Consider the following 15697-nt stretch of genomic DNA (forward strand, 5'->3'; position numbering starts at 1 on the left):
CAAACCCTGCGCCCCGCATCCCCAAAGGCACAATATATATTCGCTCCCAAAAAAAAGCACAATACAAATAAGCCATGATGAAGATCTTGCCATAAGATATCCTGTTGACAGATTCAATCAGGCACTGTACCTCGTTAAAAAAACGGCAGAGGGTCCCTTGGTTGCTGATAACAAATCAGTTGCTTTTTGTAAGAGCTTGTAATGTAAAGCACCAAATGATTTTCCGTTGGAGAAGAACTTTATTTTTTTTTGGGCCGGGGGGGGGGGGGGGGTGCAGTGGGGTTGGGGTGGGGGAGCAGCTCATGTTTCTCTGTCAGGTCTTCAGAGAGCTGATCAGTTGCATCCTTGAAAACAATTTGAATGGAGACATTAGATTTTAGACTCAATGAGAATATATTACCAAATGACCAACTTCATACTCCATAGGACATTCGTCTTAAGGATGCAAAGATTACTAATATAGATGATACAGCGAGGCATCAGCAAAAAATGTCCAAAATAATGGAGCTGCCATCAGTGCCATATTTTAGAAAAGATGGCAGAAAGAATGGATGCAGCATTTTACAAATAACTCAACACACACTCCTCAAACTAAAAAGCTTTTTACAAATGATGCTGCCCATGAACTAAAAGGCTTTTTACAAATAATGCTGGAAGGGGTTCTCAGAGGAAGCCCGCAGTCGACAGCTTTGCCCTAGATGAACATCCCCAAATACATACCTGCACATGCAAAGGTTGAGAAACAGATAAACTACATTCATTCATGTGATCCCACCTTGAGACATCTAGACAATATACCTGTATTCACACCGCTCAGGTAAACCACATCGTGCCTTTGAATAATCCCAAAAGCAATCCTCATCTCTTATTGGCTCACGCTTCACTGAAAAAAAAGGTGTGCAGTAATGATTGCTGAACTTCATTTAAAACTCAGAGATGGTTGAGACGCATGATGCATAGAAACCAAAATACAAAGTGAAGACATTCACAGCATTTAGAAGAGAGAAGGAATACTGCCTGGATCATCCCTACTCAGTACAAGTTGGGTAAAAGGTATGGAAAGTACAAACATTTAGTGTTGAAAAAGGAAATAATACAGTGTAAACCATCCTTCTTCAACACACCTGCTACATCACACAGAAAGAGACATGCATCAACTAGTCTTAACTTTTGTTCCCAACTATGCATTCCTTTTTCAGTGAAAGAAAGGTTGAAACTAAAAGAAAAACTGTCCCTTTTTGGAAAACCAGCTCCTAAAATGATTTATGTGTGAGATGCACTCAAGTGTGATGACTCTAAGCACACTTGGCATCACCCTTTTGTGGTGGCAACATATGCACACCCTTATAAAGGAGGTCACTCTTCTATAAAGGACCTCTGTATTATGTATTTAGATTCAAGATATGGTCTCTTGTGCTTCCTTGCTCTTCTAGTTTAACCATACTTGCACTAGTACAATGTATAAAAGTGTTCATATTGTACCGTAATATAGGTACTGTACAGTATGTATTAGTACCATAGGCTACCAACTTAATGAATACTTTTTTTCCGGTCCAAGCTGCAATTTGGGATGAGTTAAATGCTTCCTATAGTAATACAATACTCTCATGGGATTATGATATTTGAGATTCAAACAACTTCTCTCCCTTTTTTTGTAAAAAAAAGTTAGGTTATAATTACCTTCAAGGAGAGAATAAGTTCAAAAATCATAAGGTACAATTTAGTACTGTATTTTATTGTATCATACTTTTTGTACTTGACAACTATGAGTTTAGTTCCTTGTGCTTCATCTTTTTTAATGTGTACTTTTTGTTAAGCTAAAAAATTCATTATAAACTAATTAGCTCTTTAAGTTTAGCTCCTATAATTTACAGAAGGGTGGATCCTTCCAAATTATGGTTTGGCTGATGGGACACAGACACTCCATCTTTGGATCCTCTTATGTTTTCTGAGGCTACTTCTTCAATTGAGGCCCTATTGAGGCATTCTTGTCTTGATTTGGAGAACAATGCTCGATGTACTAACCTTTCTTTTAGGGATCATTCACCAAGGCCCAACACTTCTTCGTATCGTAATTCTTCATAAGGTGCACAATCCAAGCACTCCATTGACAAGACTGATCGCCTCTCAATTGGGGAAAGACTATCCACTTGAGACAGCCAAAAGTTCAAACTCCTCACAATCAAGCCTAGTGGTAGATTTGGGTGAGTCTAATTACGTCTATATTGCCCCTTTAGTTATGGAGGGATTGATGGTAGGTCATCTAGGAGACCCACTTTGGTATCAATATGGATTTGAAGAAAACTCTATGATTAGAGATGTTCCACAAGGTAATCCTTCATCCCTCGTTTCATTTGAGCATGAGTTTGGTACTTCGCATTCACCTTCACACTTCTTACCCTTCCCTCCCATTGAGTTGTTTTCTATCTAGCATTGAGAAATGTGCTAGGTAGAAAAGTCAACTTAGTGAAAGCTACTCTTTACGAGCAAGAAAACAAACTCAAAGAGAAATTCCGAGAAACTTCATTGAGCCCCATAGTATCTACACTCTATAGCAAAGGATCTTCCAAGATTGTTTGTAGGACATGCGATAAAACTGGACAAAAGAAGTAAGATTATTGGAACAAAGGGAAACCCAAGTGCAAGAATTGCAACAAATTCGGACCCATTGAGGACTATTGGAATAAAAAAGGAAACTATGTACAAGGATAGTAATCTTCTAAGCAATGTAATGAAACCCTTTTCTAAGATGTACTTCCTACATTCTTTTGACATTGTAATGCTTGTTGGGAATAAAGGGTCATTGTGCCGTTTACGCTGTTTAGGTGTGCACGCACCCTTACACCCTTACACACACACACACACACACACACACACAATCAAAAACCTAAACCCCACATCGAGTCTTGTGCTCTCTTTTTTTTATGTGAAGATAATTGAATTAAGTAGTAAATATTTACATCACACCATCAGGTCAGCATAGAAATAACAAACATAAAGGAAAGTCTACGAAGACTCTAACACAAAAAAGTCACACAGAAAGAACGAATGGTGTGGAGTGAACAATCTCTTTTTTTTTTTTTCGTAAAAGGTAATTGTATTAATTACGAAAAAAGTACAAGTTTACATGATTACAAGATACACGATGGCTGTACGCCACTGTGCAAATCACAACATCACGTGTCTTGATCCTCCTGCACTCCGTTGAAAAATTGGTATCAAAGCTTAGGTTGTTGGAGCTATGTTAGGACTGTGTCAACATAGTCATCAGAGCTACGTCAAGACAGTCATCAAGGCTGCTTTAGACAGTCCGTCAGATTGTGTCAGACAGTTTGTCAAACTGCATCAGACAGTTTCAGACCGTGTCAATTCATCAGACAACTCAAACTGCAAGCGGCAGTCCAATCAATGTAATGGTGTCGCACGGGATTTGCAAAAGTCACTTGTCGCAGGGACGCTTTGAGATGGAAGAACTCAACATAAAATAATTATCAAGAAGAGTTTAGATTCAAGTTGAATGAGAAAAACAAATTCTTGAATAAAGCTATAGGCAAGATACTTAATATGACTTTCGGATTAGATCAAAATCAATTTGAGGAAGAAGAGAAGAAGGTGGAATTGAGGAAGGCGAGGAGCACCAAGCTCAAACTCAAAAGCCATGTCATGGAACTCGATGACGATCTTCAAAAATAGGCAAGAAGCTTAAAGCCCAACTCAAGCCAATATTCATAGCGACTCGCGATGACGGAAACTTTGACATAGACAAGGGGCTTAAAGCTCGACCTCAAGCCTTCTCTCCAAAATTCGATGGCGGTCTTCAAAGAAGGCGAGGGATACAAACTCAACCTCAAGCCCCTCCCATATAAGGTCTTGAAGGAAAGATCAAGGAGGGTGTCCTCAAACTCCTCATATACCTCCTCTTATATAGATTTTCCTTTCACACGTTGAGAGGCTTTTTCTTACTTTAGTTTGTTTTAAAGCAAGCGTTTTTAACAAAAATGCTGGGCTTATTAGCTTAAATCTTTTACACTTTGAATGATTAAAGCTTTAATAGAATGCTTTTTGCCACCTTTATGTGTCAGTCGTCAAACAATGGAAGCTCTTCATTCCTTGTAATCATAGTTGTCAAGTACGAAAGGTACAATACGGTACGGTATGATAAAATACGATACTAATTGATACCTTATGATTTTATAAGGTACGGTATGATATTAGTACGAAAAAAAATTAAGAAGATTTTTTAAATAACAAAAATCATAAATCATTAAATGATAGATCATAGAATACATGTTTGAAGTGGAAATAGACATTTCATTACAGAATAAGATGAATACATGAGGGTGACCATTGCGGTCGCATGGGCTACGCAAAACATGCGATACAACTACAGTCTAGTATATCTGATACAAAAAAAAGAGAGACCTATGTCATATGAATCTATGATGAGGCATCACTATCATCATCATCATCATCATCATCATCATCATCATTAGAACCATTTGAGTGCTCATCAAGAGAGTTTGAAGATGACTCCTCGGCATCAGATGATGAGACACAATCATACTCATTCTCATTGATGAGGTTACCATCATCATTAAATGATGGCTCCCTAGGTGGCAATTGTGTAGGCAAAGGGGGGATGTCATCATGAGGCAGAAGATGTAAGCTACTAGAGCCCTGCCTTATGTCTGCAAGCCACTCGAACCACCCCTCCTCGATGTTGGAGGGCGTCAAATGACCATGGCCCTGCTACCACCTACTCGAACTCCTTGCCCATGAGTATGCTAACAGTGAGTATCTACTACTATAAGCTCTCTATAGAGTTCTGCAAAAAACATCTCCTTCTCCTTGTCCACCTCCTGATGTACACTCGGAAGAGTGTCGCCCGTCAACTTGAATGATCAACATTTACCTACACAATTCAGTGATGCACTTAAGATTGTAAATGCTAAAGTCTAAATTGTAAAGTATAAACTTTAAATTTCAAAATAAAAATAAAATAAAATAAATTTTATGGTTAAGTGTTTAAACTTTACCTGCTTCGGACCACCCATGCTCATCATAGCCTTCATCATGCGTAAGTTAGTGCGGCAATAGACTAGCCTCTCTAAGTGTCGTGTACTAAGCCGATTGCGAAACTTTGTGTGAATGAGAAAATAGGTACTCCAGTTTCTCTCACATGACCTGAAGAGAAGTCTCTCACACACACACACTCTCTCTCCCCCAACTTCCAAGATAAGTATGCAAAATGTGCCCGTCCCTCAATTTGTGGGACACATCTTAGCAGCCCATCGAGAGATCAATCTAGAAGATGCCACCGACACTCCCAAGGAATGACACGGGGTTTGCCAACTAGGGTCTCTCGAGTCTGCCCCGCAACGGAACTTATCCGACCGTTCCCACTAGGATCGACCTGAAGTCAGGGTTCCTAGCAGTCAAATCTTCTTAACAGTGTCCGTCGAATAAAATTTCAATCACCACAAAGCAGCCATGTACATCATTCTTGATAAGAACCGGCTGATATTTTTCATGTACAATCATAAGCACACCAGAACACTGCCTGGCATGTGTCCCTGCATAGAACAAACGAAAACCATGGCAATCCACAACTTTACCTGCTTCACTATGACTCTTGTGTTCAACAGCACACAAGACATCCCACTGATTCTCATGCAATATTGTCCACATGGCATGTTGCTTGTGGCGAGAACAAATTCCTTGCACATTCCACGTAGCTATCTTCATGTGGATTCAAAAGAGGATCAGGTGTGAGGCACAGCTTGCCTTGATGAGACCTTTTCGGCGAGAATGTCTAGTACACCCTTATCCAAGAAATCAGCTAACACGGCAAAAGAGTTCTGACGACCAGATTTGGAAGTGGATGGCATATCCGTTGACTTGGGGATGGAGCGGGGATAACGACGATCCCATGGGGTAATGACATTACCTCGAGTATCAAAAGCTAGCTTAGCGGGTGGACCCTTAGAACCATCTGAAGACACTCTCCTAGCTGTCTGTTGACGGGGAGCAGAGGAAACCATAGCAAGAGCAGAGTGCTCTGAAGACATCATTTCTTTCCTGCGCATATACGTACGCATGGAATCTGGTGAGGCAACAGGTCAGTATCCATCATGCCAGCAGCATGCTTGTTGCCTTTTTTCGCGCGTACATCTACCCAGTCATTGCCACCAGAATCCAAACCCGAGACCTGTTGTTTACCTTTATTCAAAACTTTAGGTGGTTGGGTGGCATCTTGCGACGGCGCATCACACACTATATCTTCCATGGGCTGCGCAACATGCTCGGCATTTGAAGTGTGGTGCTTCTCTGGGCATTCAGCCATAAAATGCCCCAATTTTCCACATGAAAAGCAATGTCCTGCAAAGTTGCCCCATTTCAAACGAAAATGTAAAGGATGCATGCCAGAGCAGTTAATGCGTAACCAAGCAGGCCTTTTTCGAGCAGTGTCCCATAACATACACAGGCGGTTGCGATTCATGGCCCTTAGGCTTGGGGGGACCAGAACAATGCCCACAGCGGCCATGGCGTCTTTTAGCAGTGGCCAATAAACAGCCGGACAGTTTTCCACTTCAACCCACACAGGGCATTCACGTTGCACCAGACGCTGAAAATCTGCCATGGGGCGCCATGGCACCACATGGACCAGACAGCGATCAACGAACAATGGCAATTTAGACAAGAGAGCAGCACGGTGTGTCTCTGATTTCAACAGCACCTCAAAAAAACCCTGGGGGCCAACAAAAATCTCTTCAACACATTCCTCTTGTAGCAGACTGTGCAGCCACTGGCGAATATGGGAAAGCAGCGGGATCCTACCAGTGAAAAAAAGTATCATAGCACGTTCATAGAACACTGAAAAGGAACGCAAAACATGTTTCGGATCCACAGTGGCTTCCAGAACATCTTCCGTTGCAAAGTCCGAAAAGACCTCCTGATTATGTTGAACATAATCGCCCAGTAAAGTGTTAGCAAACTCCAATAGGTGCCCCCAATCAACCTCCTGGGAGTCCACAGAATCAGAAGCAACCTGAGCATAGGAACGATCCCGATGATCCATTATCCCTGCCGAAGTATGCTTGGTGCGTTTGCCCGCTGGTTGGAGGTCAGGAGCAGGGGGTATCTCCTCTGTGCCCGGAACCATGTCCTCTGGTTCCTCGGTGACAGAATCCGGACCAAGAGCTGCCACCGTTTGGTCTATGAAAGCCAAATCCAGGCCAGCCATATTGTATCAGTACGTATTCTCTCTCTCTCTCTCTCTCACTCTAAGCTCTCTCTCTCTCTCTCTCTCTCTTTGTACAGATCAGTGGGCACTCTGGCCAAGACGCTGCCTTTCTGACGACTATTGAGCGTAGGGTTTACAGCGGCTGGGCGCCTCTGCAGAAAAGGACAAATACGAGCAAGCGGACCCGCGAACAGCAGAACAGTCGAAGGAAAATGGGCGTCTGCAGACGTGGCAGCGCAACTGGAAGTAGCAAGGCGCGATAGAAGGCGGGACGAACCAGAACGGCGCTCAGGACCGGGACGTCAGAAACGAGGCCCAACAGGACTGAAGGGAAACGGCAGGGACCCCAGTCCCCCAGGATTAACGATGGACGGGCGACAACTTATGCTATCTGCACGCCGGTGGAAGCAGCCGACGGATAGCAAAACGAAGCCCCCTCTCCTCTCTCTCTCTCTCTCTTTTTTTTTTCGTAAAAGGTAATTGTATTAATTACGAAAAAAGTACATGATTACTTGATTACAAGATACATGACGACAATCTAAGTCATCATGTGAAGAGATTCTAAGTACTACAAGTTACAACGTCATGGCAAGGATGCAGAGGATTTTCTGATTACAAGATACACGAGGGCCCTAGGCCAACATGTGGGGAAACCCCGTAGTAATGCACTGAAAAGGTTACACCAATCATGGCAACGACCCAGAGGCAATTGCCATATGCCACGGATGCAAATCCTCCCGAGGGAGCAGGTCGGAGTGTCGGATGATATCTAGCTGCCAATGCAAGAGCCCTTTAAGCCTGGCAATATGTCGGGGTACATTAGAGGCCGAATCAAAGAGAAAAGCATTGCGCGTGGTCCAAATGTGCCAGCATCCCCAATATCTGAAAAAGTGAAATAAGATCTTCTCATGCAACTGTGGCGGTGCAGGATACCTTGGGCGCACAAAAACCCAGTCGAAAGGAGTTAGCGAGGACCCGACCACCGTGCGCCAAATGTGAGACAAGAGCGACCAGATATTCTTGGCGAGCGGGCAAGAGAGAAAACGATGTCGGGCCGATTCCGCCGGTGTGGTACAGAAGAAACAATTGCCATTCGAGATGCGACGCTTGGCAAGGGCCGAGGCCAGAGGAAGACCACCAATCATCACCCGCCAAAGAAAAACCTTGCATTTGAAAGGTGTCTTATTTAGCCAGCCCTCCATCAGCATTTTCTGCCACCATGACAGCGATTTCCGCAGTCCCCAAACAGTATTAGCTTTCTCTCCCAGCCATTGGTGATCTTGAACAAGAAGATGATACACCTGATTAGTAGAGGCCTTTTCCAGACTCAGGCGGCCTGCAAGGTCCCAGTCCTGCCACGGGCGGTCCACAGTCAAGGCAAGAAAGGGTTGCCGACCCTGAAGTTCCGACGAAAGCTGCTCCCATAAATCACGGTATCCACGCGGGATCTTGAAGAGTCTCTCTCTCTCTCTCTCTCTCTAAACTACCAAGCCTCGTCTCTCACACGTACACAAAAGAATGAAGAGCCTATTTGTCCATCTACTCTAAGCTTTGCTTTGTTCTTTGATGTATTACATATACACTCCCATCTGTCTTCTAGTAGTGCATTGCGCATGTTGTGCATGAGGTTTTTCCTTGTTATCCTCATGTATTCATCCTATTAACTCAAGTGACATTGCTATTTTAGCTCTAAATATGTGTTCTATTATCTATAATCCAAAATAACCAAGTTTTTGTTTTTTTTTTCCTTAGTAATATCGTACGTATCTTATAAAATCATAGGATACCAATTAGTACCGTATTTTATCGTACCATACCATACCTTTTGTACCTGACAACCCTACTGTACAAGCACGTGCCTCCACCAATGCCACTCTAAAGAAGTGAACAAGAAGGCCCATGGTGGACCCCTTGCAATCACTCATACGTAACACTTTATAAAAGGGAGTCATGACAATGACAATGGCACAAACTTTTTGCCAAAACTGCTCATTATGACACACACACTACATGGCTTTGGCCTCCTCTGTCTCATGCTCATCCCACTCATTCCATAGAGTGGACACCACTGTCTTTGGCGCAAGGTGAACCACACCTCATAAAGGTGCTCCAACAATAACAACATGTAAGCAAAGCAAGTTGAAAAAGGCTTCTTCAACTCACAATGTGCTATGCTTACGATACATCGCAAGCACCTTTATCTTTACCGTGAAGAAGGTGACAATTGATGTAGCTTTGCGAACCACCCTCTTCACCCACTTGAGCTTCCCAATGTTCTCCATGAGCAAGTCCAACCATGGAATCCACACAATCATGGGCAACTCAGTCTCAAGCAAATGACACATGCGCCGATAGTTCGATGCATTGTCGGTAACAACTTACACCACATTCGAGGGGCCCACCTACAACCACAATTTACAAATTACAAGTATACTAACAAAACTTGGAAATTAGAGAGAGAAAGAGAAAGTTGAGCGTTTTAAACTTCAGCTTTCAAGATCCAAGAAATTAGAATGAAGAGAGATAAGGAGATAGCTAGTTATGTATAAATCAATTGTCATAATGAAAGAAAGTGTAACAAATTTAAAAGGCAATGTATATCTCAACGATAGCTTGTCGAATGTGGTGGTAGATGAATGTGCCCGTCGTTTTCCTCCCTCTCTTGCCGGTATCTGTGTCCCGCAAAAAGTAAGTGTCAAGTGGACATGAGACGAGTATGTTGACGATGCCCTGTTTCTTACGATTACTCCATCCGTCGGTGAGAATGAAGCAACCATATTTAATCCATGTGGCCTCAACAGGATCAAGGGCTCTATCAATCCTCTCCTTCTCTTCATCAATCTTTTTCGTCCTCATGTCGTATGTGACATCGGTTCATCGTTCACATGGACCCATATTGAAATTGGCTATTACCATCTTCTTCCATTGCTCTTGCTTTAGGACATTGAATGCAAGATTGAACTCAATCACCATGTGTGCAATTTCAATGTCCGCAAGTCATTGCTTTTCTCTAAGAAAGGTAACCGATCCATGCACATGACCGAGAGCTTGAGAAATGAAATGATATATTAACGTCTACAAAAGGCCAAAATGACCTATGAGACCATGAGTTACAATCATGTGTATGATGGTGCAAAATATGTAGCACAAAGCAAAATAAGAAAGGAAACTAACTATGGCTATGTGTAAAACATAGAGCTCTATCTAGTAACAATGAGCTCCAAATGGTACAATCTCATGTGGGTATGGAGGGCCTAGCTCTAGCCCGAGCAATAATCCCCTATATCCGTCTATGAAGGTGTCATCGGTGTCTATGCCGAGACCTAGGACGTTTGGATCGGCTAAGCTGAACGGCTCGATTAATCAGTACACCTTGTTTGTGTGTGGACTGTGGCGGTGAGAGAGGCTCTCGTGTGGACTGTGGCTATAAGTGTATTGAAGTCTTCTGAGTCTCCTTTGCAAAGAAGTCTGTGAGCTACCTCTGTAAAGGGCCTTGGTGTCCTGGAGCAACTGTACTCCTGAGGTGCATGTCACGAAGCCGTTGTGTCTCAAGAAGAAAGAGACCAAGGCATCGCTAATCGGTAAAATCATGGATAGTGGTCCAAATCCGTCTCTAAAGAGACACTGGAAACGACCACGGACCTCATAATACGCTGGGCAGCGGTAGATATAATGCTCCTCTGTCTCTGGCTCTAATTAGCTGGTGGGATGGATCTATATCTGCCAGTCTCAATCTCTAGCTGATGTGAGGAGCTGTGCATATAGTTGTCAGGTACGAAAAGTACGGTACGGTACAGTACGATAAAATACGGTACTAAATGGTACCTAAAGATTTTATAAGATACAGTACAATATTAGTACGAAAAAAAGAATTAACTTCATTATTTTGAACTATAGATGATAGAACAGATGTTTAAAGTCTAAATAGCAATGCTATTGGCGTATATAAAATGAATACTTGAGGGTAACACGCCAAAAACTCTATGGCATATGTCGCATGTGCAACATGCGCTATAACTTACAAGTACATACATAGGAGTGGATACATCATACATCAATGATCATACAAATAAGAGGCATGTATGCTTGAGAGAGAGCGAGATGCGAGAGAGAGAGAGAGAGAGAGAGAGAGAGAGAGAGAGAGAGTGTGCGCCCGTCTGGCCCTTGTCGTCGCCTAGACCTGCGCGCCGTGCCCTTGCCGTCGCCTCTATCTGCGCGCCCTGCCCTTGCCGTCGCCTAGACCTGCGCGCCCTGTTAGAGCGCATCGTCGACGCCTGGAGATTGCCCACCTGTTCCGCCTGTGTTCGCCTATGCCCGCCTGATCCTACTCGCCTGACGACTACCCGCCTGGGGTCGTTTCCTCTGCGTCAGCGTGCAACGCCCTGTTGCCCCATCGACGCCCGAAGACCGAACGCCTTTCGTTTGCAGAAACAGGTACCTTTCGTTTGCTGCCCTGTCACTCATCTGGACGGCGTTTGCCTGCGGGTGCCTGCCCTGTGCATCTTGCTGGGCCGCGACAGAGACAGGGAGCCCTAACCTGGCAGCACGTGACTGCAACCCTGCGCAGATCAGAGAGCTGATTTGCTCCTGTACACAGAGAGAGAGAGAGAGAGAGAGAGAGAGAGAGCGCGTGAGAGAGAGAGAGAGAGAGAGAGCACAGCTTTACGAAAAAAAAAAAAAAAGAGAGCACAGCGATGGTGGGACTCGAGAGCGCGATGGCGGATGGTGGTCGTGGGCGTCTGTCCTTCGTCGGCTGAGCTCGTCCGTCGCCTTTCCGCCACGTGGCCCTGTGCATCTGCCGTCTCGCCTCTGCGCGTCGCTCTGCTTCATCTAGCCTTCCGTCCCGCCCTGTCGGCTGCCTATTGTGCCACCACGTCTGCAGCCGCCACGTCTCCCTGTCGTCGCCTGTCCCCGCCAGCGTGTCGTCTCCCACAGGCTCGCCGCCTGCATCTGGCGGCCCGTCAGCTGCGTCTCCAGCCCTGCTGTCGCCCGCGTGCACTGCGGGCTCTGCGCCTGGTTTACGCCCGTTCGCCTTGTGCGTCAGGGCTTCTGCCCACGCCTGCTGTCCGCCCTCGCCTGTCGGTCGCCCCCCTCGCCTGTCGGACGCTGCCCTCGCCAGTCAGCCACCGTGGTGGTCGCCCCAGACTTTTAACGCCTGCAACCTATTCGTGTGACGTCCTGAGGGTCGTCCTCCGCCGTGTGCGAAACCGGCTTACAGGGGTGCAGATTTCTAACTCAGCCGACAGTGATCTGCCCTGTGCGTCAGTCCTCCTTCACGATCAGCTCGTCATACAAGATGGCTGGTTTGGATCTGGATTTCATAGACCAAACGGTGGCAGCACTTGGCCCGGATTCTGATGCTGAGGAACCGGAGGATATGGTTCCGTGCACTGAAGAGATGCCCTCGGGTCCTGACATCCAGCCTGCGGGTAAACGTACCAAGCATACCCCGGAAGAGATAGGTGTTATTCAGGATCGTTCCTATGCGCAGGTTGCTTCGGATTCTGTGGACTCTCAGGAGATGGACTGGGAGCATCTGCTGGAATTTGCCAACACTCTGCTTGGCGAATATGTTCAACATAATCAGGAAGCCTTTTCTGACTCTGCACCTGACGATGTTCTGGAAGCTACCGTCGACCAAAAACTGTCCTACGCTCCTTTTCGGTGTTTTATGATCGCGCTGTGATACTCTTCTTCACTGGTCGAATCCCGCTGCTTTCCCGTATTTGCCAATGGCTGCAGAGTCTGCTACAAGGGGAATGTGTTGAAGAGATTTTTGTTGGGTCCCGAGGTTTTTTTGAGGTCCTCTTGAAAACTGAGACGCACCGTGCTGCTCTCCTGTCTAAATTGCCTTTGTTTTTTGATCGTCGGTTGGTTCATGTGGTTCCATGGCGCCCGATGGCAGATTTTCAGCACCTCCTGCAACGTGAATGCCCTGTGTGGGTAGAAGTGGAAAATTGTCCGGCTCTTTATTGGCCGCTATTGAAGGATGCTATGGCCGCTGTGGACACAGTTCTGGTCCCTCCCAGTCTCAGGGCTGTGAATTGCAACCGCTTGTGCATGTTATGGGATACTGCACGGAAACGGCCTGCTTGGTTACGCCTCAATTGCTCTGGCATGCATCCGTTACACTTTCGTTTGAAATGGGGCAATTTTGCAGGCCATTGCTTTTCCTGTGGATAGTTGGGGCACTTTATGGCCGAATGCCCAGAGCAGCAATACATTTCAGATGCGGGCCATGTTGCTCCGCCCATGGAAGATATGGTGTGTGATGCTCCGTCGCTGGATACTATCCACCCGCCCCAAGTTCTGGCCAAAGGTAAACAACAGGTTTCGGGTCCGGATTCCCGTGCCACTAATTGGGTTGAAGTACGTGTAAAAAAAGGCAACAGGATTGCTGCTGGCATGGAGAGTACTGTGCCTACTACCTCACAAGATTCCATGCGTACATATATGCGCAGGAAGGAAATGTTGTCTTCCGAGCGCTCTGCTCCTGCTATGGTTTCCTCAACCCCCTGTCCTCAGCCCGCCAGGAAAATGTATTCGGATCGTCTAAAGGGTCCACCTGCAAAGCTGTCTTTTGATACCAGAGGCAACGTCATTAACCCGTGGGACCGTCGTTATCCACGTTCCAACCCCAAGCAAGCAGATATGCCGTCTACTTCCAAATCTGGTCCTCAGAACTCTTTTGCGGTATTGGCAGATTTCTTGGATGAGGGAGTCCTGGACATTCTCGCCGACAAAGTCAAATCGAGGCAAGCTGTGCCTCGTACCTGATTGTGTTTTGCATACACATGAAAATAGCCACGTGGAATGTGCGAGGAATTTGTTCTCAACACAAGCAACATGCCATGTGGACTGCATTGTATGAGAATCAGTGGGATGTCCTATGCGCTGTTGAACACAAGAGTCACGGTGACGCCGGAAAAGTTGTGGATTGCCATGGCTTTCGTTTGTTCTATGCAGGAACACAGGCCATGCATTATTCGGGTGTGCTCATGATTGTACATGCCAAATATCAGCCTGTTTTCATTAAAAATGATGTTCATGGCCGCTTTTTGGTGATTGAAATTTTATTCGAAGGGGAAATCTTATGGTTACCTGGCCTCTATGCTCCGAATGATTCGTTACCTCGCCGGGAGCTTTGGCAGACTTTGAAGACCTCCTTGTCACTTGGCAGACGGGGCTTCTTCATGGGGGATTTCAATGTGTGTTGATTCTTCCCAGTCCACATCGGAGCACTCGGTAATGGATGCGCCGGAAAGTCGTATGTGGCATGAGTTGGCTCTTGCTGTTCTTAAGCAAGATCTCTGGTCCTGGCTACACCCGTCTTCTCCAGGGTTTACTTTCCATTCGGCCCAGTATGCAACAACATGGTTGCGGTTGGACCGTATATATATCATGCAGAATGATGATTTTCTGCCTGAGATGCTCGAAATAAAAGTGTTGCAGCAATATGCCTTGTCGGACCATTTCCCTCTGCAGTTCGAGTTGCTTGCACAACCCATTGCACCTTTCCAGCAATTTCTGGAGAGACTCCCTTTGCGTTTCAACTTGTCCTACTTGAAGCATGCAATTTTTCAGGGCTATATGCAGCAATTGCTTGACAGATTCTTCTTGGACTTTTCCTCTCAGGGCACTGCGTCATTTGAAAGATTGCTCTCTAATGTGCAGCGGGTTGCTCGGCAGTATGGGTTCTATCATGCCTCTCTTTGTCGGCGCCGTCGACAGGCAATGGAGGATCTGCTAGTTTTGGTTCGCTCCCTGCTGGTGGACACTCCGGATGATGCATTTCTGCTTGCCCTGGCCATGCGGGTGGCCGATCTTATTAAAGAATTCCAGTTAAAATCGTATCAGCAGGCCAAATTGCAACATCTGACAGAGACTTTGCAAGATAGTGCCTGTCAGACCCATAAGTTCTTTCGAGCTCTCCATGCCTCTCCTGCTCGAGAGAATATGACAAGACTCGAGGATGCAGCAGGCCACCTTATCCTGGATCCACAGACTATTGTGCATATGTGCAGGAATTATTTCCGTGACCTTCTCGGTTCCGCTTCTCCACCTTCAGCCCAAACTACTCAGGCCCGTTCGGTTTTTTATGACCTGGTCCGCAATCAGCTTCCGCAGGACATGCAAGCTACTATGGAGTCAGATATTGGTGAGGCAGAGGTTATGGACATCTTGTTACACTTGCCCAAAGATAAAAGTCCGGGTTGGGATGGTCTCACCAATGAGTTCTTTGAAGCTTTCGCTACCCAACTGGCGAAACCATTGCAGGCTTTGTTTCAGCAGGTGTGGAAAACGGGGATCATGCCTCCCTCATGGAAACAAGGACTTATTAAACTGCTTCCAAAAGTTCCTTCGCCATCTAAGTTGACGCAATGGCGCCCGATTTCTTTGATGGGTTCAATGTACAAAATCTTTTCCAAAGTAATGGCGAATCGGCTCCATAAG

General features: G+C 45.5%; 1 protein-coding gene across 2 annotated transcripts in view; it reads right to left on the reverse strand.

The window, feature by feature from the left end:
- Nucleotides 1-386: 386 nt before the first annotated feature.
- Nucleotides 387-15697, reverse strand: part of PSAT1 (phospholipid sterol acyl transferase 1) — a 259587-nt gene continuing 244276 nt past the window's right edge. Inside the window, exons 14-15 of one of the 2 annotated variants that reach the window (XM_087690727.1) lie at nucleotides 799-883; nucleotides 387-720 (exon numbers count right to left, since the gene is read on the reverse strand). In XM_087690727.1, the coding sequence (XP_087546853.1) occupies nucleotides 639-720; nucleotides 799-883 (167 nt within the window). In that variant the 3' untranslated portion in view covers nucleotides 387-638. Of the gene's footprint in view, nucleotides 721-798; nucleotides 884-907; nucleotides 1125-15697 lie in introns of those variants that run through there. The other variant, XM_087690728.1, reaches the window with a different exon arrangement.

The sequence above is a fragment of the Lygodium microphyllum genome, chromosome 13, assembly GCF_053477565.2.
Source record: "Lygodium microphyllum isolate KBCC chromosome 13, Lygodium_microphyllum_v1.1.10, whole genome shotgun sequence".
NCBI classification, from domain to species: Eukaryota; Viridiplantae; Streptophyta; class Polypodiopsida; order Schizaeales; family Lygodiaceae; genus Lygodium; species Lygodium microphyllum.